This window comes from Zalophus californianus, chromosome 12 (assembly GCF_009762305.2).
Source record: "Zalophus californianus isolate mZalCal1 chromosome 12, mZalCal1.pri.v2, whole genome shotgun sequence".
In the NCBI taxonomy this organism is placed as follows: domain Eukaryota; kingdom Metazoa; phylum Chordata; class Mammalia; order Carnivora; family Otariidae; genus Zalophus; species Zalophus californianus.
In genome coordinates, this window is record NC_045606.1 from 19364820 (window position 1) to 19390678 (window position 25859).

Here is a 25859-nt window from a genome sequence, read left to right on the forward strand (position 1 = left end):
TGAACAGAAGTTCTATTATTTTTTAAGGTTCTATTTATTTGAGAAAGAGAGAGAGAGAGAGAGAGAGAGAGAGAGAGAGAAAGTATGAGCAGGGGAAGGGGCAGCAGGAGAGGGAGAAGCAGACTCCCCTCTGAGCAGGGAGCCCATCGCGAGACTCCACGCCAGGACCCCGAGATCACGACCTGAGCCGAAGGCAGATGCCTAACTGATGACACAGTTAGGTGCCCAGGTGCCCTTGATGTAATTTGATTAATATATATTTTTTGCCTTAAGGCTTGTGCCTTTGAAGTTTTGTTAAAAAATCCTACCACACCTCCAGTTCTCAGAGATTTTTAAAAAATATTTTTGTCTACTAACTTGATGGGTTTACAATTCCCTTGCTTCCTTTTAAAATGTGATTGCTAAAATAACCTTAGTTCTATAACATTATGAATGAAATAAGCTTTGAAGGGCAGGTCCAAGAACTTGATTGTTGTGCACATCAATTCTATGAAAAAAATATGTGATCTGAGCTCCAAAACACCAAATTAGAAATAAACTTTTGGAATAGAGCCTATTTATGCATGGAATATGGCCAGGATATTTATGAAAAGGAACTCTAAAGCAAGGATGATGGTCTGGCTATGGTCATTGGACTCTATGTCATTACATTATAGTTTTAGTGTTAATATGATTACAAGTGACTTACAGCAGTGTTGCTTAAGGTGTGGTCCTCAAATCAACTGCATCACATGTACTTAAATGTGCTTATTAAAAATAAAGTTTCCAATGGTCAAAGCCCAGAGAATGTACAACACAAAGAATGAACCCTAATGTCAACTACAGTCTTCGGTGTCAACGTTGGTTCACCGACTGTAACAAATGGACCACACTGATGTGGGATGTTGACAGCGGGGATGGCTGTGTGTATGGGGAAAGGGGTATGTGAGAACTCTCTGTACTTTCCCTCAATTTTGCTGTTAACCTAAAACTAGTTTAAAAAATAAATTTGTAAAAGATTCCAGATGCCAGAATTTCATTTCACTTAACATAAGCATCCCAGGTAACTTTATTCCATTTAAAATAAGCATCCCAGGTAAATACTGTGTTCACAGAAGTTTGACAGTTACTACTGGAGAGTTATAATGACAAGGCTCGCTGTCGGTGTTAACTAGTGGGTGTGAGTGAGCTGGTGAGCAAAGGGATCATGTCAGAGAGCAGCGGGAGACACAGCCAGAGAGAAATGGGGTTTTTTGCATAATGAGGGAAGAGTCTCACAATTTATTGTAACTCCAAATAAAAATTTTATTACTTATGTTGGTTTGATACGTGGATTTTATTTGCAATGTTTACAGTGAGGGAAATAAAGATGTATTCTCACCTAAACACAGGGACCTGCCAGCCTCGTGGCACTACACTTTTATCATCCTGGGAGAGAACAGAAGTGATCATATTCTCCTACTTTCTGCGGATGTTGGAGTAATTCTTAGCCAGGTTGAAAAGAGGCAACACTGTAAGGAGCGAGTCACATTTCCATCAGGGAATCACGGGCTCTCCGTGGTAACTGTCACTGAATGTACAGAGCCAGCTGCACAGTGTGAGCTCGCTGGGCAGCAAGTGTAAAGGGAGAAGCTCCCCCCAGCTCATCCTGAGATTCAGGTTTATGTAGGCAGGTGACACGCAAAACAAAACCCCCAACCAACCAACCAATCAGCCCTCATCAGTCTTACTAAAAATATTCATAAATCTACCAGATGACAAAATCGTATTTAAGCACATGGGAGAAGCAATCTCTAGATGTTAGTAAAGCCTTCATCAGGACAACACAGGGTTGCAGGAACAAGGGCAGGGGAGGTGGTTAGGGCATGCGCTCTGCATCACAGGAACGTGGCGTATAATAAGCACTATGTATGTGTCTGTCAAGCAAAATCAAGGCTCTGAAAAGAACAACAGCTGATATGTGCCAGAGATTGTGACAGTTTACATGAATTACCTTATTTTCACAAAATCTCCCCAAGGCAGTTTCTAGGAATGCCCTTACGGTGGGGACACTGAGGCTTAGAGAGGTTTGCCCATGTTTGCAGAGCTAGCAGGGGGCACCAATCAATTTGCCAGGGCTGCCAGGGAGCTCTTTCTCCAAAAAAGGCAGCAATGGAACTCTATCAGCAATGAACACTTAGCCTATTACAGAGTGAAACTTGACTATGGGTTACCTACTGATTTCTAATGATAATAATTCAAGCTAATGAGATGCTCTTTACTTTCCCTTTCTGGGCCTTGCTTCTTTATCTGTAAAAGGAAGGTGTTGGGTGAACCCATTGGTCCTCGACCTCAGCTACACGTTAGAATTTTCTGGGGGAGTTTTCATACCTGGATCCACCTCATGCCAAATGAATGAGAACCTCTGGGGTGGGACCCAAGCACTGGAATACACTTCAAATCTCTCTACATGGTTGTACAGAACCACACATGATTTTTGGTGCTACAAGATCTCCCTCTGTGATTGTATTCCAATATTCCTTTAGCTTGATCCCCAGGAGAGATCCCCAATAGGTCATTATCACCCCACATCTGAAGATTTTAAGTCTACCACTCAGTTGACTACAAAAGAAAAACAAAAAACCCCAGTTGCTTCCAGTTATGGATGAATGTCATGGAAATAGAAGGTACAGCATGGGGAATAGTCAAAGGTAATGTAATGGCATGTATGGTGGGATGGATCACAGCTATGCTTGTGGTGGGCATAGCATAAAGTACAGACTTATCAAATCACTAGGCTGTACACCCGAAATTAACTGTGTGTCAATGATACTCTAAAAAAAAAAATCCACCAGAATAATATAGGAGACAGAAATGAACAAATAAAAACAACAGCTCCTCATGCTTTTAGAAAATTTTCCTAAAAAAGGAACTTGGAGAGAGCTTTATTGATTTACACGTGATCTTTGCACCCACCCCTTACCAGGGTCAGGAAAAGTTTTTCTTTTTGTGTGTGTGGGTGAACTAGAAACAAAGCTCCCAGAGACCAAGCAATCACATTTCTCCTACCTGAACGGACAGAGGACGTCTGGTTCATTTTGTATATTGGCACCGAGAGGCCAGCCTCTGGTGAGAAACTCTCAGGTCAACAGATGGAGCTTGCTCATGTGACTTCTGGGCTTGTCGCCTTCTCTGGGACAAGGGATAGCTGATTTTCTTTCGAGAAGCTGCTCCTTTATGAGGGCTGCAGCTTCACCTGGGCCATCTCCAGCCACCCCTGCCCGCACTTCTTGCCAGCCCGTCTAGTGGCTCTGTCAGAACATTCATCAAGGGGACTGACGCTAACACCACAGCTGCTTCTCTTCCTTGTTGACCTCTGCCCTCCAGATCTCTTGACGGCGTCTTCACTCTCGTGTCATGGGCTCAAACAGCATGTGGACTTGCAGACAGCACGGCAGGGTACCTGCCAGAATTCGCACTTCGCCTCCTGATTATTCTAGGCACATCATCAAAGGGGACATGGTCAAGCTAAGTTAGGGAGATGGTGTCTTCTCAGCCAAACTGATTTTCCTCCCCATGAAATGTGAGGCCCAGGGTAGGTGTGCAGTGAAGCAGGAAGAAAACATCAGCCAGATGCATAAATAGAGAGAGCCTTTGCTGGGTATCAGCAGGCTGACCGGCTGGGAAGCCAGGGTTCGAGAGGGATTGTGTTGGCCGTTCGGAGTGACTTCTCCCCGAAGCCATTTCTGGAGTTTAATTTAAATAGGCTGCTCTAAAATGAATGCTTTAGCAAGAAGAGAAAACTTCTCATCTATCTTTCTTGTCCCTGCTTCACATCCATCATATTTTTCATTTCTTCATAGTTGTGTCTTCCTTTATTTAATACTAATGGACGCGTGGATGTTTTTCCACAGCTGATTTTTTAAAGTCTCTCAGTGGATGAAACCCTGTGTGTCAAACAGTTTCTGCTTGTCACAAGCATCATCTTTCACCGGTGCTGGAGTAAGTCAGCTGTGAGGGAGTGGGACTCACTCACTCAACATGGTGAAGCCACAGATGCCAGAATTGGATTGGGTTGCAGAAATCAAACACTGAACGTCCTCCCTAAAGGGGAGACTTAGGGCAAAGCCCTCTCCCACTCATTTTTGAACTCCCAGTGTCTACCACTAGGCTGGACATGCGTGAGGCACATGAGAAAGGACTGGTGAGGTGAATGCCATAGTTTTGGCTGTTGCTTGGCACACAGTAAGTGCACAGGACAATCTTGTGGCTGTTGAAACAAGGCTGAAAGAGGTGCAGTGATTGGTCTCCAGGGGCAGAGTTACAGTCTATCCTTCTAACATACTACTCCATGATTCTTTTAAAATATGTATCAGTGTGTAAGGTGTGCACAAATTTATTTCCTTTGTTGTCAATGAAGTAAGGGACATACTGCTTCAGGTACAGAAGTGGGGACATTCATTAAATATTTACTTTTTTTTCCATCAAATTGAGTCAATAAAAGTAACAATAAGTGCTCAAATTTATTAAGCACTTACCATGTCCCAGGACTGATGACACCGGAGACAACAGATAAACAAGACATAGCCCTTGCTCTTAAGACTCAGAGTAAAAAGTGAAATTCGTAGGGTTTGGGGAGTCCTGTATTTTGTGAAGCATTACAGAGGCAACACCTATTTCGGCAAGTAATCTTCACATTTATTTATCTCAGCCGAGTTTTTCTTGGTGCTCCATTCTTATCCACCCTGCCAGATGTTAAGAACAACTATGTTTCTCCTTTCTGAGGGACAAGTGACAGGATACATTTTCACTGTGTTCTTTGACCTTACAATGGAATCACTGAACAGGTAGCAAGAGTGTAAACATCTGCTCTGCCAAAAAAAAATTTTTTATGTACCTTAAAAAACAAATCTGAGTAGGGAAGCTGGGGCCCAAGGAGATTCAACTAGAATTAAGTCAAGAACATTTTCACTTGGTACCTATTCTTCTCTGACAGGGCATACGGGAAAGAACCAGAGGCTTCGGGATGGATAGGAGTAGAGGGGTTCACGGCTGGGAAACTATCTAAACAGGAAGAAAAAAACCTACTTTGGTATATTTATGCTGGAGAAAAGATTTTCAGAGGTATATCTGTAGTTCACAAGTGTAGATTAACTGGCTTTAAACAATAGATTTGCCCTAAAATAAAAGTTTACTTTAATGAGCAAGTCTGCATTACAGGTTAAAATAAAAACAGCAAATTTAGAAAGGACAGTTGATCACTAATTAATGGCAAATATTGAGGTGCCTATCAAAACTATCCAGAGTGTATAGATCTGAAATTAGATCCAGTGTTACAAAAGAAAAAAGAATTGGCCACAGATCTATAATTTTGAAAAAAAAGATCCTTAAGCCTGGGTCTTGTCTCTGAAGGTCATGATTCTCCCTGCTTTTAACTCTCATAATGTTACTGATAAAAGGGAGAAGGCGAGGGGTGGGAGGGCAAAGCTGGCTTTAACCTAATTATAAGACTTCATTTAAAGTCATGCTGGAATGCTGACTGAAAATTTATTGGTAGGGTTAAATCTTAGACATCATGACTCTGTTATATAAGGTTTCTTTATTTTTTTACTCCCTCCCCTCCTTCCTTTCTTCAAGCTTATTTATTATTTTTTTAAAGATTTTATTTATTTATTTGAGAGAGAGAGAATGAGAGATAAAGAGCACGAGAGGGAAGAGGGTCAGAGGGAGAAGCAGACTCCCTGCTGAGCAGGGAGCCCGATGCGGGACTCGATCCCGGGACTCCAGGATCATGACCTGAGCCAAAGGCAGTCACTTAACCAACTGAGCCACCCAGGCGCCCCTTCAAGCTGATTTAATATTTACCCAGAGATCCTTTCTCAGGCATGGACAAGATCACTGAGACATCAAAATCACTTTGCCTTTTGGAGTGGATAATGACTGAGCATTCAAAGTCAACACTACGCTTGCCCTCCAAGTCATAAACCACTTCTGCCTGCAAGTCCACTAACTGGGGAAGGCTGAGAGGAATATACTGATTTTGAGGGTACCATCTGAGATTGGGTTCTGGTCAAAGAAGGAACTCCCTCCTCGAGCATGCCATGGTACATTTATGACCTCAACATGTATTTGTCAAATGGACTGGAGTCAATCTCACAAACTCAGATGTTCTCCAAATTACCATTAGGCATGGAGGGTAAACTGAAGGAGGCAGTCTCCAGCAACACATTCACGAGTGACTCCTATAGAATTCTCTTCCTTCCACCACACTTCCGGATGTCCTATCTCTCCTTTTCCCCCCAGGGGTGGCACCTTGTGTGGGTAGTGGGTAGTGGACCATCCTTGGGTGGGTAGTGGACAGCAATAACCACACAGATGTCTCCAGATGCCCAACAAGACATGGGGAATTAGGCCATTTGGCCGATGTGCAACTTTAAGCCATTACAGACAGGAGAAGTGTTTCTAAATAAGTCAAGAGCTTAAAGTATAAAAGGGAATAGCAATAGGTGGAAATTACAGGGAGGTATACTTCAACTTAACCAAAACCAAAACTCTCTAAGGTTCAGATCTGTGCAACAATGGAATGACCTTGTAAGAGAGAGATCAGAATAGATGCACTTTCATTCAATAATGCGTTCACGCAGCACATAGTTACTGAAGGTCCACAGATGCCAGGCATAATTCCAGGCACCGGGGATACAAGTAGTGAACAAAAAACAAAAATCCCTGCCCTTGTAGAGCTTTTCTGGGGGCAGACAATTCACAAGACAAAGAGGTAAACTATTTGGCGGGTTAGATGGAATACACGTGTATGTGACATTTTAGAGAGGTTGGCCAGGGAACACCTCAATGAGAAGGTAGTATTTGGGTAAAACCTGAAAAAAAATGAAGGAGCAAGTTGTGTGGTTTCGAGGAAGGACATCTCAGGACAGCAAACACAAAGGCCCTGGTGATGGGACTGTCCCTGGTATGTTTGAGAAACAACAAGGAAGCTGGTGTGTCCAGAGCAGAGGACATGAGGGGAAAAAAACAGAAAGGTCAGAGTGGCAAAGATGGAGGCAGATGGACATGGTCTTGGGGACCGTTACTGAAGGATTCTGGCTTTTACCCTAAGATCATCCAGTCACTGGAGGATGCTGAGCTGAGCCATGGCCCAGTCTGACTTACCCTTTAACAGTATCATGTGGCTGCTCTGTTGAGATCCGACTGAAAGTGTGCATGGGTGGATCCAGTGAAACCATGTGAGAGTGTCTTACAATGACTGCCTGAACCAAGATGGAAGCCGCAAGGGGGGTGGTGAGAAGTTGGAGGTTTCTGGCTACATTTTGAAGGTAGAGCGGACATGATTTTGGGGTGGGTTAAATGTGAGTTGTGAGAGAAAGAGAGGAGTCCAGAGTGATTGAAGTTTTGGCCTGAGCAGCTGGAAGGATAAAGCAGTCATTAACTGAGATGGGGAAGAATGTGCAAAGTGGCAGCTTTGGGAGAAAGAAACATCAGGCGCACAGTTGTGGAAATGTTAAGTTTGAGAAGCAAGCAGATATTCAGAAAGGGTATCATGTAGGCAGCTGGGTATGGGAGACCAGAGTTCACTGGAGAGGTACAGGTGGGTTAAATCTGGGGCTCATTAGCGTGATGTTACTTCAAGCCATGGCGCCCAATGAGATAACCTACAGAGTGAGCACAGGTAGAAAGAGTGGAGAGGTAGCGAGGAAGCCCCATAGGAGACTCTGCAGAAAGGTATCTGGGCAAGGGCAGCTATTGGAAGCTGATGAAGGAGTCTCAAGATGGCTCACTGCAGTTGACTGTGAAAAGGTAACGTAAGAATTATGACCAGGAGCGCTTTGTTCAACACTAACCCCACTGGGAAATAGGGGGTTCACTATGGCCCTATTAAAGATTTAATTCAAAGGACTTGATACTCTTTGCCACGCCTTTCTGATCTTTCTCACTAGGTTTTCGTAAAGTTACGTAGTCAAGTAAGAGGATCAGTTTTAAAGGCTGCTTCTCATTTTTGCAACCAAACCAATCATACTACTGAATAATCAGTGGGTCACAGAAGAAATCAAAAGAGAAGTGAAAATACACCTCAAGCAAACGACAACTGAAATACCATGTACCAACATCTATTCTCAAGTAGATTATATTTTTGATTAACATTATCTAAAAGCTACCAAATGAAAGTAAGACTAAACTCTTTACTTGTACAGGGCTCAATGGTCAAGTTGAAAGCAACAGAATCAGCATGTTTTAAGAGATGATTCCAGAGGCGCCTGGGTGGCTCAGTCAGTTAAGTGTCTGCCTTTGGCTCAGGTCATGATCCCAGGGTCCCGGGATTGAGTCCTGCATTGCACTCCCTGCTCAGCGGGGAGTCTGCGTCTCCCTCTCCCCACTGCTTGTGCACTTTCTTTCTCTTTCTCTCAAATAAATAAAATCTTAAAAAAAATGATTCCATCATCTTGTATGGTAGAGAAAACTTGAAAGTTTGAGTAAAATGACTTGTTTGAGCCCCGGATTCATTCCTTCCCAGGTATGGAAGTTTAGATAAAATATTTAACTTTTCTGAGCCTCAGTTTCTGATGTGTGAACTAGGATGCTGATAGCTATCTCACAGGATTCTTGCAAATCCAAATAAGATGTCATACAGGACAAATGATTAGTAATGAGTAAAGCTTACATAGATATTATTGATTATAAATTGTGTCCACATACATGCTTTCACAGGACTTTCCCAACCCTATGGAGGGGGCATACCTGGGTATTATTATTATTATTTTAAAGAAGGTAAAACCAAGCTTCTGGGTTATTAGGGACTTGCTCAAAGTCCTAATGACCCTTTGTGCTGGAGTTGAGACCAGAAACAAAGTTTTTCTCTCTGATCTGGGGCTCTGTCCACTGTCAAGGTGTCCACATGGGCACCGCATAACATGGGAATTAGCGGGGTGAGGAGGCGCCTCTGCCCTGGGCCAGAGTTTCTAAATCTGACTCCTTCCACCCGGTGGTGTGAATGATGTGGGTGTGACAACACTATTTGGGGAGATACACCCTGGGCATCCTAGAGCTCCTTCCCCTTGACCTTCATCTTTCCATTCTTGTAGTTACCCTTAAGTTTCAAACAAGTTCCTAAGAGCCATTGGAATATTCACTGCTCTGAGGGCCGGAGCTCTTACTGCCCTTGGAGCATCTTTAAAGAATACCTCTGAAGGTGTCCCCAGAATTAGAATATTTTAGAGCTGGATGAAACTTCAGGTGCCATTTGGACAAGCCTATATTTTATGGAGGAGGAAGATTCATTCTGGAACTATTGAGATCTGGGGGCAGGGCTCTTGGTTAATGTCAGAGACCACGCTAGCTCCAGGCAGCGCACGTTCTTTCCACTACCCCACACTGTTGTTCACAGTGTGGTTGTGGCGTGGCATGCCGTGGCACCTTAAATCAAAATTCCAAAGGGATTCTCAATTAGTTAGTTGAGTAAAATGAATTTAACTCCACCTATTATAACATTAAAAAGAGCTTAAGCCACTTAATAAATGGTAGCTAGAGTCACCTCTTAATGGATAATCATGTTTTCTCATTTGCAGTTTAAGTGCTAGAAGAGTCACTTTAAAACTGTTCAAGAGAGGACCCAATTATCTGATAAGCAATTCCAAAGACCATATACACAAATGCAGAAACATACCTCTTTATGAACGGTGTCTGACAAGGAAAGAGATATTTGTGGCACAGGAGTTCTGGAAAATGTAATTGTTTATCCTTTCACAATTAATGAAAGAAATGGAAAATGAAGCTTTCATTTCAAATCCTTTTTATCTGGATGAAACTTTAATTTTACATAATTAAATTGACTTCACAGTTCAGTGTGTTAAAATATGCAATTAAACAGCATATCAAGGTGAAATGCCTCCTGTTGTTGGCTCATTGAGAAATCATGCTGCTGAGCTCCCAAGAAGAATGAACACCTGCCTGCCTGCCTGCTCTTATCCCCAGAGCCAGGGACAGCACACAGCCTGCAGGGCTGGCTTCCCAAATGCACAGTCGAATTTTCTCACACGTGCCAACTCCTGTGTAAGTTAGTTGGATATTTAAATAGTTTTCACTTCTCTTTGTTTTTCAGTGGGGTTTTTGTTGCCCTTTTTTTTTTTTTGCATGAGAAAATATTGCAGGACTTTGAGGATGCAACACAGATGATAAACTTTATCTCTCGCAGAAGTTCCTTCTGAGACAACCCTTGCATCTTCAAAGTTGCTGCCTGGAAAATGCTTAAGAAATGTTGCAGGCGGTGTTGAAGGGAGACGCTCTAATGGTATTGGGGAGAGTTCTCTGGAAATTTATCTTAACAGGCCATGGTCTGTCCAGGTAGAGAGCTCACCTGTGTACCTTTCCCTTGTGTTCCCTTTGAATCATACCTTTGTCATGGTTAATTTATGGCTCAATAGCATCCTATATTCCCTTAAGAAATCTGTAAATGGAGTACAGCTCAACAATTGGAATGGCGTTCCCTTCCCTGTTTCAATATAGTCTAGGATTTATGTAACAGTGATTCTTGTTTTATCCATTGGGGAGGGTGTTAGGCAGGACTCATAGATCTAAGCAGTATCCTTACTGTAGTGACACATGGCAAACCTGAGCCCATTTGGTGGCTTTTCCAGATACACAGAGAAGCGTGTTGCTAGATTAATTATAAAAGCTACAAAAAGAAGATACGATCCTATCATGAGATCCCTCAGGACAAACCTCTTTGAATTGGGGGCATACGCTCCACTTGTAGGTTTATTCTCTCTATAATGCTCCTGCTATTTATTAGAGGATGAGTGGCAGACCATAAAACTAGAAGAAGACTGTTAAAGGTATTATAGTGCGTGTAGTAACATAATGTATATCAGACATATGAATGTTTTACTCTTTTGAGCCAAGACTGGAGATATTGGTATTGTCTGTTTCTAGGGTGCCACTAGGCTCATGGGATTAGTAAATTCTGCTAAAATTCTGTGGGCTAGATTGGCCTCTATCTCATTGCATTGCTCTGACATCCAAAGGAGGCCTTGGCTATCAAGGGACAGAAAAAGAATAGTGAAAAAATAGTTTTAATAAGTGAAAATTGATATCGATGTATCCATACAAATTGTAAAAGTACCTATTTAAATATAATCAATTTCATATTTACAAGTTATCGCCACTTATCAGATGTCTCCTTCCTTAGGATTTATAGAAAGTAACAGTGATGGTAGTTTTGGTTATTGCACGCACTTGAAAGCAACTGAACTACTGTTTAAACTGTTCATACACAAACCTACAAAGTCACCGACTGGTCCTCTCCCAAACAATCCAACTTTGGAAGTTTCAACACTGAACCAAGTGTTTAAATAATACCAAACAATAAACACTATTTTGTAGAGCTACTACAAGTCTTGTACCATTTCTCAGAAACATGTAGGTTTGATTACATTTTCTGGTCTGATTTTATACAGACCCTATCAGAGGAGGATCTGAAAGGTTTACACAATAGAGCTGCTGATACAGTCTCAGAATTCAGAGAAAAGAATTTCGATTGTGAAATAAGAATGTGGTAAGACGGAAATGTCCCTCAGCATGGGCTGATGCTCTCTGTTATTTCACTGGATCCGATTTGATAACAGATGAACTGCTACTGATTTGGGTCCTTCAGAACCAAATGGAAGAAACTGTGGACTCACGCAAGTGTGATACAAACAAACTAAGATTATGAACACAGAAAAATCATGCACAGATAGTCCCCAGACCTTACACTGGCCTCTTCTTAAAAAAATTTTATTTGAGAGAGAGAGACAGAAAGAGTGGGGGAGGAGCAGAGCGAGAGGGACAAACAAACTCCTTGCTGAGCGTGGAGTCTGATGTGGGGCTGGATCTCACGACACTAAGATGGCGACCTTAGCCGAAATCAAGAGTTGGACACTTAACAGACTGAGCCACCCAGGTGCCTCTATACTGGCTTCTTTTCACTTTCTTTCCTATCAACACTTTTACCAAGGTGTTGGAGTGGAAAATGCTTTTTAAAATGAAAACCTCAACTGAAGAGATCAGATATCAACATGTAACTGAATCCAGTGGAAGAAAAGACCCACTTTGAAAACTGTTGAGGGTTATCCTCTAATCCTAGCCGGTTCTTTCTGAAGCATGAATTCAGAATTGTTGTCACTCATATACGTGGATAGAAGTTAGAATTCTCAATTGCCAAGTAAAAAAATCTTCCTGCTTTTGTTATTTTTAAAAAAATTTTCTGAACTTCCTTATTTGGGGTCAAAGGATGTCTGGAAAGTTAAATGTTCTTAGTATAACTTTAAATTATACAGTGAATAAATAGCACTCCAGTCCATTATTAGGTGGTGGTAGAAATCAACCATCTGCAGAACCAAGTGGTGTGTTCTTGAATTCATTCTTTAGGGAAAAGTAATTTATTCTAATACTGAGCTATTCTTATTAACTTTGAAGTGAAGCTAACTGGACAGAGACCCGTATACATCCACCAGATTACAAAGACTGGACTAGGGCTCCAAATGAATGAGTGCAGGTGAAGGCACTTTAAATATGTAACAGGCTTTATAAAGCATAATGATTATCTTCGTATTTTTTTTTAATCTAGAAAGTACAACTCTGAGAAGGAAGTAATTATGTTTTTAGAAAACATTACTCCCTTGTGAAAGATTTTTGTGTTTAGAATTTTTTTAATTTTTTAAATTTATTTTAGAGGGAGGGAGGGAGAGAGAGAGAGAGAGAGAGAGAATATGAGGGTAGGAACAGAGTGGGGAGGGAGAGGGACAAGCAGACTCCATGCTGAGCGAGGAGCCTGACACGGGGCTTGATCCCACGACCCTGAGACCATGACCTGAGCCAAAACCAAGAGTCAGATGTTCACTGACTGAGTCACCTAGCTGCCCCATGTTTAGAATATTTTTGATGGAACCAAGTAAACTAGTATGTATTGTCTATAAATCAGGGCAATAAAGAGTTCAAAGATGACTGCTTTCTCAGACCTCTTGATTTTCTCTCTTTATAGTTCATAGCTTACAAGCATCAACAGCGATGGTCTAAATATAAAGCTTGCTACACTATCATTACATGTGACACTCCTGTAGACACTAATACATACTTCTATTTGGGGCCTGTTGAAGTAGTGAAGAGTTTTTGAAGTTAGCAACCACTTGAAGTAGTAAGTTAAATTTCATAATTCAAGGATGGATTTAGTTTGCAATTAGAAATAAAAACTAGAAGCATCAGTCACTCAATTGAAGGTGCTGATATAAGTCCAAAGTATTAAAGTTAAAAATAACAAAGACAAAACAGTGAAATAAATTTAAGTGTGCAACAGACAGAGACGGTAAAATTCTATCCCCAAACACTTGGTTTAAAAGTCTGGAAAGAGAATGGAGAGTCATCTTGAATAAGGACTTGCTACTTCTTATTGGCACACTGTAATATTTACATATCATTCACTAGTCAATGTCCTGTTTTTTATTCTAGTTTGTGTCTCAGAAGGCATTTTCTTTTTGAAAATAGGAGAACTTTTCACCATCCAGATAACACATTTAAAATTCAGTTAATTAGGTAACTGTTGAAACCCCTAATTGTAACTATTTAGGGCCAATATTGTGCCTTCTCTCTGAGAGGAGTCTGATTTCAAATAAAATGATTGTGAACAGTTTAATAAAGATGTTTGTAGATGGTTTTACGAGATCCCCCAGGCATTTATTTTAATCTGGAAAACAGCAGAAATACATAGAGAGGATGTACTATTTAACCAACTAGACCAAAAAAAAAAAAAAAAAAAAAAAAAGCAAGCTGCATCATAACCATTAACTTAGGGAGGGAAAAAGAAACTGGAAAAATGCATTTAAATAATAATGGACTCTGAGAACCTTAGAAAGGTAAAGTGTGAAAATCCTGTATTTCAACTGTGTAAATTTCTTGAGTTGAGTCTAGGGGAAAGTCTATGAACTAGACAGCATTGAAAGACGCAGCAAACTAGACCCACAAGGGAAGCCCTGGACTTGACGTGCTTGAGGCATAGGGATAAGAGTTCCCCAAAGCAATCTTACCTTTGTTTTCTGCCTTCAGTTCTTCTGCCATCAAGCTGTCTTGTCGGTTACCAAGCACAAATGCCAGAAATGAGAGGATCAGGGCATCCAAAATCCCAATAATAGCCAGGATGTATGCCCAGCGAACTGAACAAGCCCCAAGAGTGTACTTGTCTGTCTTTTCTCCACACATCCGTTTTACTTCATCTGAATCCCAGCCATCAGGGAAAATCATACAGCCAAGCACAAGGCAGGCAGCTGAGAGAGAGAGAGAGAGGAAAAAAAAAAGAAAAACAAAGTAGTTAACATAAATGTTATTTTAATAAATACAGCTACTGTGTGTCAAATCATTGCTTCAAATTCTTCATTTTTTTAAAAAAGATTTTATTTATTTGAGAGTGAACATAAGAGAGAGAGAGAGCAAGAGCAGGGGGGAGGGGCAGAGGGAGAAGCAGACTCCCCAATGAGCAGGGTGCCCGACTCAACTCCATCCTAGGACCCTGAGATCATGACTTGAGCTGAAGGCAGATGCTTAACCCACTGAGCCACCCAGGCGCCCCTCAAATTCTTGATTTAAAGAACAGCAAATCTTATCACTCTCCTCCCCTGAATATTGTGGGTGTTTTTTTCACCCCTTGGTTTACTTAAAAGCAGCCTAGCCCTGCAGCTCTGGGAGCACTCTTTTTTTTTTCTTTTTCTTTTTCTTTTTTTAAATTATTTTATTTATTTATTTGAGAGAGCAAGAATGAGAGAGAGAGAGCACATGAGAGGGGGGAGGGTCAGAGGGAGAAGCAGACTCCCCGCTGAGCAGGGAGCCCGACATGGGACTCGATCCCGGGACTCCAGGATCATGACCTGAGCCGAAGGCAGTCGCTTAACCAACTGAGCCAACCAGGCGCCCACTCTTTTTTTTTCTTAAAAATTTTTTATTATGTTAATCACCATACATTACATCATTAGTTTTTGCTGTAGTGTTCCATGATTCATTGTTTGTGCATAACACCCAGTGCTCCATGCAGAACGTGCCCTCTTTAATACCCATCACCAGCCTAACCCATCCCCCCACCCCCTCCCCTCTAGAACCCTGTTTCTTTTTCAGAGTCCATCGTCTCTCATGGTTCGTCTCCCCCTCCGATTTCCCCCCTTCATTCTTCCCCTCCTGCTATCTTCTTCTTTTTTTTTCTTAACATATATTGCATTATGTTTCAGAGGTACAGATCTGTGATTCAACAGTCTTGCACAATTCACAGCGCTCACCATAGCACATGCCCTCCCCAATGTCTATCACACAGCCACCCGATCCCTCCCACCCCACCCCCACTCCAGCAACCCTCAGTTTGTTTCCTGAGATTAAGAATTCCTCATATCAGTGAGGTCATATGATACATGTCTTTCTCTGATTGACTTATTTCACTCAGCATAACACCCTCCAGTTCTATCCACATTGTTGCAAATGGCAAGATCTCATTCCTTTTGATGGCTGCATAATATTCCATTGTATATATATACCACATCTTCTTTATCCATTCATCTGTCGATGGGCATCTTGGCTCTTTTCACAGTTTGGCTATTGTGGACATTGCTGCTATAAACATTGGGGTGCACGTACCCCTTCAGATCCCTACATTTGTATCTTTGGGGTAAATACCCAGTAGTGCAACTGCTGGGTCGTATGGTAGCTCTATTTTCAACTTTTTGAGGAACCTCCATATGGTTTTCCAGAGTAGTTGCACCAGCTTGCATTCCCACCAACAGTGTAGGAGGGTTCCCCTTTCTCTGCATCCCTGCCAACATCTGTCGTTTCCTGACTTGTTCATTTTAGCCATTCTGATGGGTGTGAGGTGGTATCTCATCGAGGTTTTGATTTGGATTTCCGGGATGCCGAGCGATGTTGAGCACTTTTTCATGTGTCTGTTGGACATTTGGATGTCTTCTTTGGAAAAATGTCTGTTCATGTCTTCTGCCTATTTCTTGATTGGATTATTTGTTCTCTGGGTGTTGAATTTGATAAGTTCTTTATAGATTTTGGATACTAGTCCTTTATCTGATATGTCATTTGCAAATATTTTCTCCCATTCTGTCGGTTGTCTTTTGGTTTTGTGGACTGTTTCTTTGGCTGTGCAAAAGCTTTTTATCTTGATGAAATCCCAATAGTTCATTTTTGCCCTTGCTTCCCTTGCCTTTGGTGATGTTTCTAGGAAGAAGCTGCTGCGGCTGAGGTCGAAGAGGTTGCTGCCTGTGTTCTCCTTTAGGATTTTGATGGACTCCTGTCGCACATTTAGGTCTTCCAACCATTTTGAGTCTATTTTTGTGTGTGGTGTAAGGAAATGGTCCAGTTTCATTCTTCTGCAGGTGGCTGTCCAATTTTCCCAACACCATTTGTTGAAGAGACTGTCTTTTTTCCATTGGACATTCTTTCCTGCTTTGTCGAAGATGAGTTGACCATAGAGTTGAGGGTCCATTTCTGGGCTCTCGATTCTGTTCCATTGATCTATGTGTCTGTTTTTGTGCCAGTACCATACTGTTTTGATGATGACAGCTTTGTAATAGAGCTTGAAGTCCGGAATTGTGATGCCATCTGCTTTGCTTTTCTTTTTCAACATTCCTTTGGCTATTTGGGGTCTCTTCTGGTTCCATACAAATTTTAGGATTATTTGTTCCATTTCTTTGAAAAAAGTGGATGGTATTTTGATGGGGATTGCATTGAATGTGTAGATAGCTTTAGGTAGCATTGACATCTTCACAATATTTGTTCTTCCAATCCATGAGCATGGAACGTTTTTCCATTTCTTTGTGTCTTCAATTTCTTTCATGAGTATTTTATAGTTTTCTGAGTACAGATCCTTTGTCTTTGGTTAGATTTATTCCTAAGTATCTTACGGTTTTGGGTGCAATGGTAAATGGGATCGACTCCTTCATTTCTCTCTCTTCTGTCTTATTGTTGGTGTATAGGAATGTCACTGATTTCTGTGCATTGATTTTCTATCCTGCCACTTTACTGAATTCCTGTATGAGTTCTAGCAGTTTTGGGGTGGAGTCTTTTGGGTTTTCCACATAAAGTATCCTATCATCTGCAAAGAGTGAGAGTTTGACTTCTTCTTTGCCGATTTGGATGCCTTTGATTTCTTTTTGTTGTCTGATTGCTGTGGCTAGGACTTCTAATACTATGTTGAATAGCAGTGGTGATAGTGGACATCCCTACTGCGTTCCTGACCTCAGGGGGAAAGCTCTCAGTTTTTCCCCATTGAGAATGATATTTGCTGTGGGCTTTTCATAGATGGCTTTTATGATATTGAGGTATGTACCCTCTATCCCTATACTCTGAAGAGTTTTGATCAAGAAAGGATGCTGTACTTTGTCAAATGATTTTTCTGCATCTATTGAGAGGATCATAGGATTCTTGTTCTTTCTTCTGTTAATGTATTGTATCACGTTGGTTGATTTGCGGATGTTGAACCAGCCTTGCAGCCCAGGGATAAATCCCACTTGGTCGTGGTGAATAATCCTTTTAATGTACTGTTGGATCCTATTGGCTAGTATTTTGGTGAGAATTTTTGCATCCATGTTCATCAAGGATATTGGTCTGTAATTCTCCTTTTTGATGGGGTCTTTGTCTGGTTTGGGGATCAAGGTAATGGTGGCCTCATAAAACGAGTTTGGAAGTTTTCCTTCCATTTCTATTTTTGGAACAGTTTCAGGAGAATAGGTATTAATTCTTCTTTAAATGTCTGATAGAATTCCCCTGGGAAGCCATCTGGCCCCGGGCTTTTGTTTGTTGGGAGATTTTTGATGACTGCTTCAATTTCCTTAGTGGTTATAGGTCTGTTCAGGTTTTCTATTTCTTCCTGGTTCAGTTTTGATAGTTGATACATCTCTAGGAATGCATCCATTTCTTCCAGGTTATCTAATTTGCTGGCATAGAGTTGCTCATAATATGTTCTTATAAGTGTTTGTATTTCTTTGGTGTTGGTTGTGATCTCTCCTCTTTCATTCATGATTTTGTTGATTTGGGTCATTTCTCTTTTCTTTTTGATAAGTCTGGCCAGGGGTTGATCAATCTTGTTAATTCTTTCAAAGAACCAGCTCCTAGTTTCTTTGATCTGTTCTACCGTTCTTTTGGTTTCTATTTCATTGATTTCTGCTCTGATCTTTATTATTTCTCTTCTCCTGCTGGGTTTAGGCTTTATTTGCTGTTTTTTCTCTAGCTCTTTTAGGTGTAGGGTTAGGTTGTGTATTTGAGACCTTTCTTGTTTCTTGAGAAAGGCTTGTATTGCTCTATACTTTCCTTTGCTGCATCCCAAAGATTTTGAACAGTTGTGTTTTCATTTTCACTGGTTTCCATGAATTTTTTTAATTATTTAATTTCCTGGTTGACCCATTCACTCTTTATTAGGATGTTCTTTAGCCTCCATGTATTTGAGTTCTTTCCGACTTTTCTCTTGTGATTGAGTTCTAGTTTCAAAGCACTGTGGTCTGAAAATATGCAGGGAATGATCCCAATCTTTTGGTACCAGTTGAGACCTGATTTGTGACCTAGGATGTGATCTATTCTGGAGAAGGTTCCATGGTCACTAGAGAAGAATGTGTATTCTGTTGCTTTGGGATGGAATGTTCTGAATATGTTTGTGAAGTCCACTTGGTCCAGTGTGTCATTTAAAGTCTTTATTTCCTTGTTGATTGGGAGCACTCTTTATCATGAACCTGAGCATTCTGAGAGAGGTTAAGGTATGTTGATCTCTAAGAAAATACTAAAAAAATTGAATTTTGGTGTGCATTTGTGAAAAGGCTTCCATTGCAAATAAACCATAAGGAATCATAACACTGCAGAATGACAATTCAACACTGGCTTTGAAGAGCTCGACAGCAGCCAGATAAGGGATTAGGATAACATGGAAAATACCCAGTGTAGATTGACTTTGAGTCATAGTAAAAAATAATTTCATATTGGAACTTCCTTACACACCCTGAAAAGTTTCTTGAATCTATACTTAGCAGATGCAATACACCCTGATATTTTCTTTTCTAATCTCTGTTCTATTTCATTTCTAGAAGGCTGAAAAAAACTGCAACATGTTGTGGTACCAGAATTTTTAATGGTAATTCAGGAATTTAAGCAGAATACTTATATTCCATGTCCCAAATATCACTATGGGAATCCTATGAACACTTTTTATAGAATATGTCACTTTGCAGATTACGAAAGATAAGTGGTCATTTGTTGCCACTCTATATTTAATTATTTAGGGATAAATGAAGATAGCTTTAGGTTATAGAGGGCTTTCTGAACAGGTGTGTTCATTAATTCACTAATTCATTAGTTCATTCACTAATTCAACAGCTACATATTGATGATCTCCTATGGAGTGCCAGACACCGTTCTTGGTGCTAGAGATGCAGCAATCAAGAAAAGAGACATGGCTTATATTATGTTTTAGCAGGGAAAGAGGCAAAAAAAAAAAAAAAGTGAGTAACATGCAAATAAAATAATTGGAAGTTGAAGTCCTAGGTAGGAAAGAAGCAAAGGGCTTGGATAAAGAATAACAGTAAGGCCTCTTGAGGGGGTGACATTTAAGCAAAGGCCAGAAACAGACAAGGCATTAGACCTATGAAATTGATGGGAAAGATGTTCTAGGCAACAGCATGTGCAAAGGCCCTGGGGTTGGAAAGAGGCTTGGGGTGTTTGAGGAGTGACCAGGAGATCAGTAATGGGATGGAGAAGGTGATCATGTTGAGGTTGCAAGGGAGGCAGGGGCTATGCCTCAAGGCAGGTTCAGGTTTCCAGGGCATGCCACTTAAGAAGACTCTGATGCCACAAGCAACGTACAGTTGTGTGATGGTCAGGGCTAAACAATTCCTGAAGCTGGAAAGCTGCTACCTCTTGAACAAGCCAGCAGTGGACACCTGATTTCTTATTTTTTACAGGAGCATGACTCTACCGGCCGGTGTGGAGGACACAGTGACCAAGAGGGAAGACTGCCTGGGAGAACTTGGATTTAGTGTCTCATGTTATATTACAGAACAGTACGTGTGCAGGATCTCTGCATAAGTAGGTGTCATGGACACTTCCCTAGTTTATGCCTCATTATGTCTCAAAAGGAACCCTAACTTCCCTCTGCCTTCAGTTCACCACACTCTAATCCAGATCACATATGATTGTTGAGCCCATCATATTCCAAACCTTCGGTGGCTTCCCCCTCATCCCCCACTGGTACTGAAGAACATGCAGACATCTTAGGTCTCCAAAGGCGCCACGATCTAGCCCCCACTTACTTTCCCAGCTCCCCTCCCCTTTAGACTCTCCATTTCACTTGGGTTGAGCCACACCTGACTTCCTGTCTATGCACCAAGTTCAGGGATCATTCTTTTTTTCTTCTGCCTCCAGTATTTGCCACCATTGTACCTAAATAGTCCACTCCTAAATATCTTTCAATGATCAAGTCAAATGCTACACCCTCCACAAAGTCAGCCATCTTGAATTCTTCTTGACCTACAATATTGCCCTTCTCAGAACCCCTGTAGCCGCTGACTGTACCTAGAGTCCTTGTAGTTTTTTATACATTTGTTACTTATTTACTAGTATTTCAATTAACAGACTGTAAACTTTCTGAGGAAGGAAACTTTGGTAAGCTGCCATACTCCTAGCACCTAAAACAGTGCCTTATAGATAGCTGGCACTAAAATACTTTTGAATGGAAAGGTAAAACAAATGAGTAAATGAATTAAAACACCTAGACAGTATACTCCAACATATAGTTTATAGAAGTCAATATTACAACTACCCAAGATCACAAATCTAGTTAAAGTTTCATCTTTAAAAGGGGACATTCAACAGAGACAATTTTGTTATGATCAGACAATAGATTACAAGTACTCAGGAGAACAATTAGAAAAATGTTGATGGGGACACCTGGGTGGCTTGGTAGGTTAAGTGTCTGCCTTTGGTTCAGGTCATGATCCCAGGGTCCTGGGATCGAGTCCCGCATCAGGCTCCTTCCTCTGCCTGCTCCCCCTCCTTGTGCTTGTGCGTAGGCGCTCTCCCCCCCTGACAAAATCTTTAAAAAAAGAAAAAAGTTGATGATTTCAAAATATTTCAAATTCCCACTCCTTCTGTTATCTCCTAGCACTCAATACCAACATGGTCTCCAAGGTCTTTCTAGCAATGATGATCTGTGTATTAAAAAAAAAAATGTAGTTTCCATGAGCAAAAATTAACTTTATTTGGAAAGATACACAAGATGCTTGAATCCAAACCACAGTTGAGAAAAATCTCCTCTAAAAATACTGTTACTTGGAAGATTTTAAAAACATTCTAAATGTTTTTTTACACATTAAATAATGTTTATGTATGAGAAAATTTCTGACACAGAAAAAATGAAAACCAAGTATTTTTCCTTTATGAATGGGAAGCACTTGGAGAATGACACTATTATATTACTTATAGCTCTAGCAAAACTTAATAGAAATCACCAAGTGACACAGGTTTGGGCAGGTTATTGGACATTGCAGGACAACTTCACTGGAACAGGATATTTGTGGAATGGTGACATCAATAAAGACATCTTTTCTCAAGGTCTTTTCTACACTGAGGATAGATTATCTTAAAAGGTTCCATTTCTGGAAATTCTGAGTTACAGATTAGGATAAAAACAGAGGCAGAATTAATAATCTGAAACTAAAACCACATGAGAATAAGAGTGGTTCTATCATTGCTCCCTATCTTCAAAGGATAGATTTCCTTAATCAAATTTTACAAGATGAATCTGAAAAGATAGAGGATAGGCAATTGTGCTTCATTTTATGCAATGGGTATTTGGCTCAAAGTTACAAAACAGAATTTTTGAAATGGAATTCTTATTTTCGATAGGCTAAGGGAGTAGCTGTTCAGAGAAATCTGAGGATAAACCCTGGGCTGACAGTGTCAGGCTCTGGCCTCCTGGGGAAAATGTTTAGGTCTCCCCCCAGGAAGGGTACTCCATACCAGGTGTCCGGTAGGCCACAGGGCACTGGAATGTCTTGGATGCCCCACTCACTCCTTGTTGGCCTTCTTTTTAAAGTGAAACATTTGGTCTTCTCCTAATATATCTGTTCTGAAAATCTGGATGGTCATATTATAGAACAAAAATTAAGCTCAGTTGCATTCAAAAGCTTTTAAAGCTTTGTAAGTGAAATCTGTGGTTAAAATCCAATTTTGAAAAAAGATCTTATTTATTTGTTTGAGAGCGCGAGTGAGAGTGCACGCATGTGAGCAAGCACGACCGGGAGAGGGGGGGAGAGGGGGGGAGAGGGGGGAGAGGGGGGCAAGTAAACTCTGCACTGAGTGCAGAGCCTGATGCAGGGCCAGATCTCAGAACTGTGAGATCGTGACCTGAGCTGAAACCAAAGGTCAGATGCGTAACTGACTGAGCCACCTAGGTGGCCCCAAATCCAATTTTTAAATAAATAAATCTTATCCTTTTGAAAGCTGTGCTTCCACATGGTCATTACATAACAAAAATTTTAGTTTCTGACAATGTATTACCAAAATACACATTTTCTTCTCCCCTTATCCAAACTTCCCCTACTTGGCTATTTTATTTTTGAAATGCGAAGTCTCCCAAAAGTTATAGCGTATTTAAGATTAATTGAAGCCATTAAAATATTTTAGGCCCTGTTAGTTTCTTTGGAAAGGTATTACTATGTTCCACATTAATGCCTGAGTGCTATAATAAATTCCGTTTTCTGGCATCCTATTAGCCAGAACCTTATTAACCTGCACAATGTGTATAGCCAGTGGAAACCAACAGCTGTTCCTAATCCTAAGCAGTACCTGCAAGATCCTAGTTAATGTCTCAATGAAAAATTAAATAATATACCTCTTGGTTTTATAATTATTTCTAATGCTTTACAAATTGATCATCCTAGAAGATGTAGCAGCATCACTACATTAAACATTAGAATACACAAGGCACCGGGACATTTGATTAATTTGGACATGCTATTTCCTGACCATGAGGAATACATGGAGAATTAGTTCCAATTGGACTATTATCCCAAAATGGGTTTCTTATTAGAATGTCACCTAGGAAATGACTAACTTACTTGGAGCGATAGATTCCTTCATTTCAGCAGCAGGTTTTCTGAAAGTATATCAGAGAACATTTTTGAATGTTAAAGAGCTCACAAGCTGGAGATGAGTAGAGAACGATGATGGAAAGAAACCCGTGTCCTTACTGTATGCTGTCATGACATCTAACTTAGAACACATAATAAAGATGTCCTTGTGAGGACAGGACTGTTGATTTCAATTTTAAGCGTATTCCAAATGGTTAGGAAGCATTCGCATTCTAAAAGAACCCTCCGTCTGAAGGCTGCTGATGCCCACGGTGGGTTTTTCTCAAACCGTACACAAACAACTAGAAACTCCCTAGAGCCGCTAATTGCTCTGCCAGTTTTCTGGCCAAAGAGCCGAACGTAAGCTCTGTGAAGGAAACGTCCTTAGAAAAATCCACCAGGCTTTTTAATTGGGTCTTTCTCCAAAGGAAAACATAGCAAGATGAGAAAAGCAGAGGGGGTGGGTGGGGGAGGGCCAGGATGTGGGTCACGTGGGCACGCCACACCTCTGGTCCAACTCTCCTAATCAGCACTTTGAACCTGAGAATGGCTTATTTTGGGGACAGGAAGAAGTCTAAATTCAGTCTTTAAAAAGTTTACGCACTGTTGCACAAAAAGCATGATAAACTGCCTCATGTTGCTGAAGCAGTTACGGGGAACGCGGTGGGAAAACGAGCCTGCCTTCATTTAACTCCATCAATGACTCAGGCCTGCGCTCACCGAAGGAACGGACAGCAGCAAAGTCGCGGCGCTACGCGAGGGAACCTCCCGGTGATTGTCACTCCGAACACCTGGGAAAGGAGCGGCGCCCCTTCCCACAGCTCCTTCATTAGCCAACGACCGGAGCCACGGTATTTATACATCTGGGGAAGGTATCATGGTTACACCTCAGTTCACCTCTAAGGCAGCTGAGTTGCTAGGTAACCCAGGACACGGAATACACTGGGTTATCCGGCGGAGGAAACAAATGGGCTCCTGATAAATTTTGGTCTTAAACCCTGTATAATTTTATGAGCATTTACCTCGAGGTCATAGCACAAAAGGTACCACATCCCTTAGAAAGCGGGGGAAGAGGAAGTGTGAATAAACACCGGGCTCTCCGAAGAGAAGAGTCAGACAGGGGTGTGTGAGGATGATAAAAGCTCCTCCACGCTGCCTAGATGCTCAGCCCTAATTGCCCGGGGAAAGAGCCATACATCTCTCTGTGCCTCGTGCTGAATCAGCCGCGCGCCCCGAGCATCGCTGCAAGGGCTAATCAGGCATCTGCCCACACCTGCACTTAGGAGCTACACAGTGGAGAAAAAGCTTTTCCAGAATAGGATGCCGGACAAGGGGAAAAACCATTAATGGTACAACATCACTTGCTAATTTACCCAGATTTTGAGGTTTAATAGCCAAGTGTAACACAAATCAGAATGTAGAACTTAAAAACACAATGCACATCTGATCTCTAGAATGTTCACCAGACGGCTTTTGACATGTATCTTGGATCCAGTCAAATTCCTTAAACTTTTGATAGTGACATAGTTAAGAATAACACACCTCATAAGAGCTACTAATTATTAACGCTCACCACAAGTGGGGCACAGTGCACATCATCTCATTTAATTCTCAAAGCCAAGAGGAACATGAGAGCGCTTGTTCTTGGCTTTTCTAGTTTCCACAAAAAGGGATTTTTCCTAAAATACTCTTGGCCCCTTACCCCACACCTTATTCCTCTCCATGGAGATGGAGTGAGTTCCCGGAGGAAAATCTGGGCATACCGGCCCAGCCCCCTCCTGACCTTACCTTAAGAGCTGTTTGCCTACTGGAGGCCTGTGTCCCACTCCTCTGCGCTGGGGATTTAACATGGGGCGGGCTTGCTTTTCCAGTGCTGAGTGGGAAGGTTAAGTAGGCCTAATTCTGAGGGAGCAGCTTAGGAAGTCCTTTTGGCTGAGAGACCCAGAGACATTTCTTCAACCTAGTCTTTCTCATAATAAAGGGGATATTTTGGGTTCCTGCTGCCAATTTTCTTTCTCAGTGGGTTCAGAGCTGAGGAGGGTCCCCCAGTCTGGGAGACTGGAAGTCTTTGATTAGAGAACCGGCATGGTTGGGTTGTGGTGAGCACCCTCCTCTGGGCTGCAGAAGACTGGCTGGTATCCTCACGGGGTGGAGAGAAAGCCAGCTGTGCCCTCTCGGCCCCTTCTCAGCCCCTTCTTATCCGGGCACTAATCATCTATGAGGGCTCCACGCCCACGACCTAATTACCTCCTAAAGGCCCCACCTCCTCGTACCCTCACACTGGGATTAAGGTTTCAATCTATGAGTCTTGAGGAGACATAAAAATCCAGTCCATTGCGGGGGGGGGTGGTGGACAGAGGGTCTCTCAACCCAACGTTATTTTCTGTTTTACATATGAGGAAGCTGAAGCACAGAACTTTCAAATAGCTTGCCGAAGGTCACACAAAGCTCACAAATGGGACAGCCAGATTTGAATCAGATAGTCTAGTTTTGGAATCCATGCCTTTAACACCAACTATGCTATTACCCTTTCCTTATTAATGATAATGCACGTGAAATCACTTTAGAACATTGGTTTTAGTACTAAGAACACTTACAGAATCTTGGCAGTGCTTAACATGGTGTTTATAATCAGACATTTATTCTTTGAGAGCTACTACTAAAATGATACTTAGAAACTGTGAGCTTTTATATGCATGAGTATTTCTTTTGTTTACACTACTATTTCACCTAATCAGTATTTCATCTTATATGTGGTGCCAA

At 41.4% G+C, this 25859-nt stretch overlaps 1 protein-coding gene across 3 annotated transcripts in view; it reads right to left on the reverse strand.

The window, feature by feature from the left end:
- LHFPL3 (LHFPL tetraspan subfamily member 3) overlaps window positions 1–25859 on the reverse strand; it is a 573120-nt gene that overhangs the window by 147880 nt on the left and 399381 nt on the right. For all 3 annotated transcript variants that reach the window (XM_027572961.2, XM_027572964.2, XM_027572962.2), the window contains exon 2: window positions 14028–14264. In XM_027572961.2, the coding sequence (XP_027428762.1) occupies window positions 14028–14264 (237 nt within the window). The remainder of the gene's footprint in view (window positions 1–14027; window positions 14265–25859) is intronic.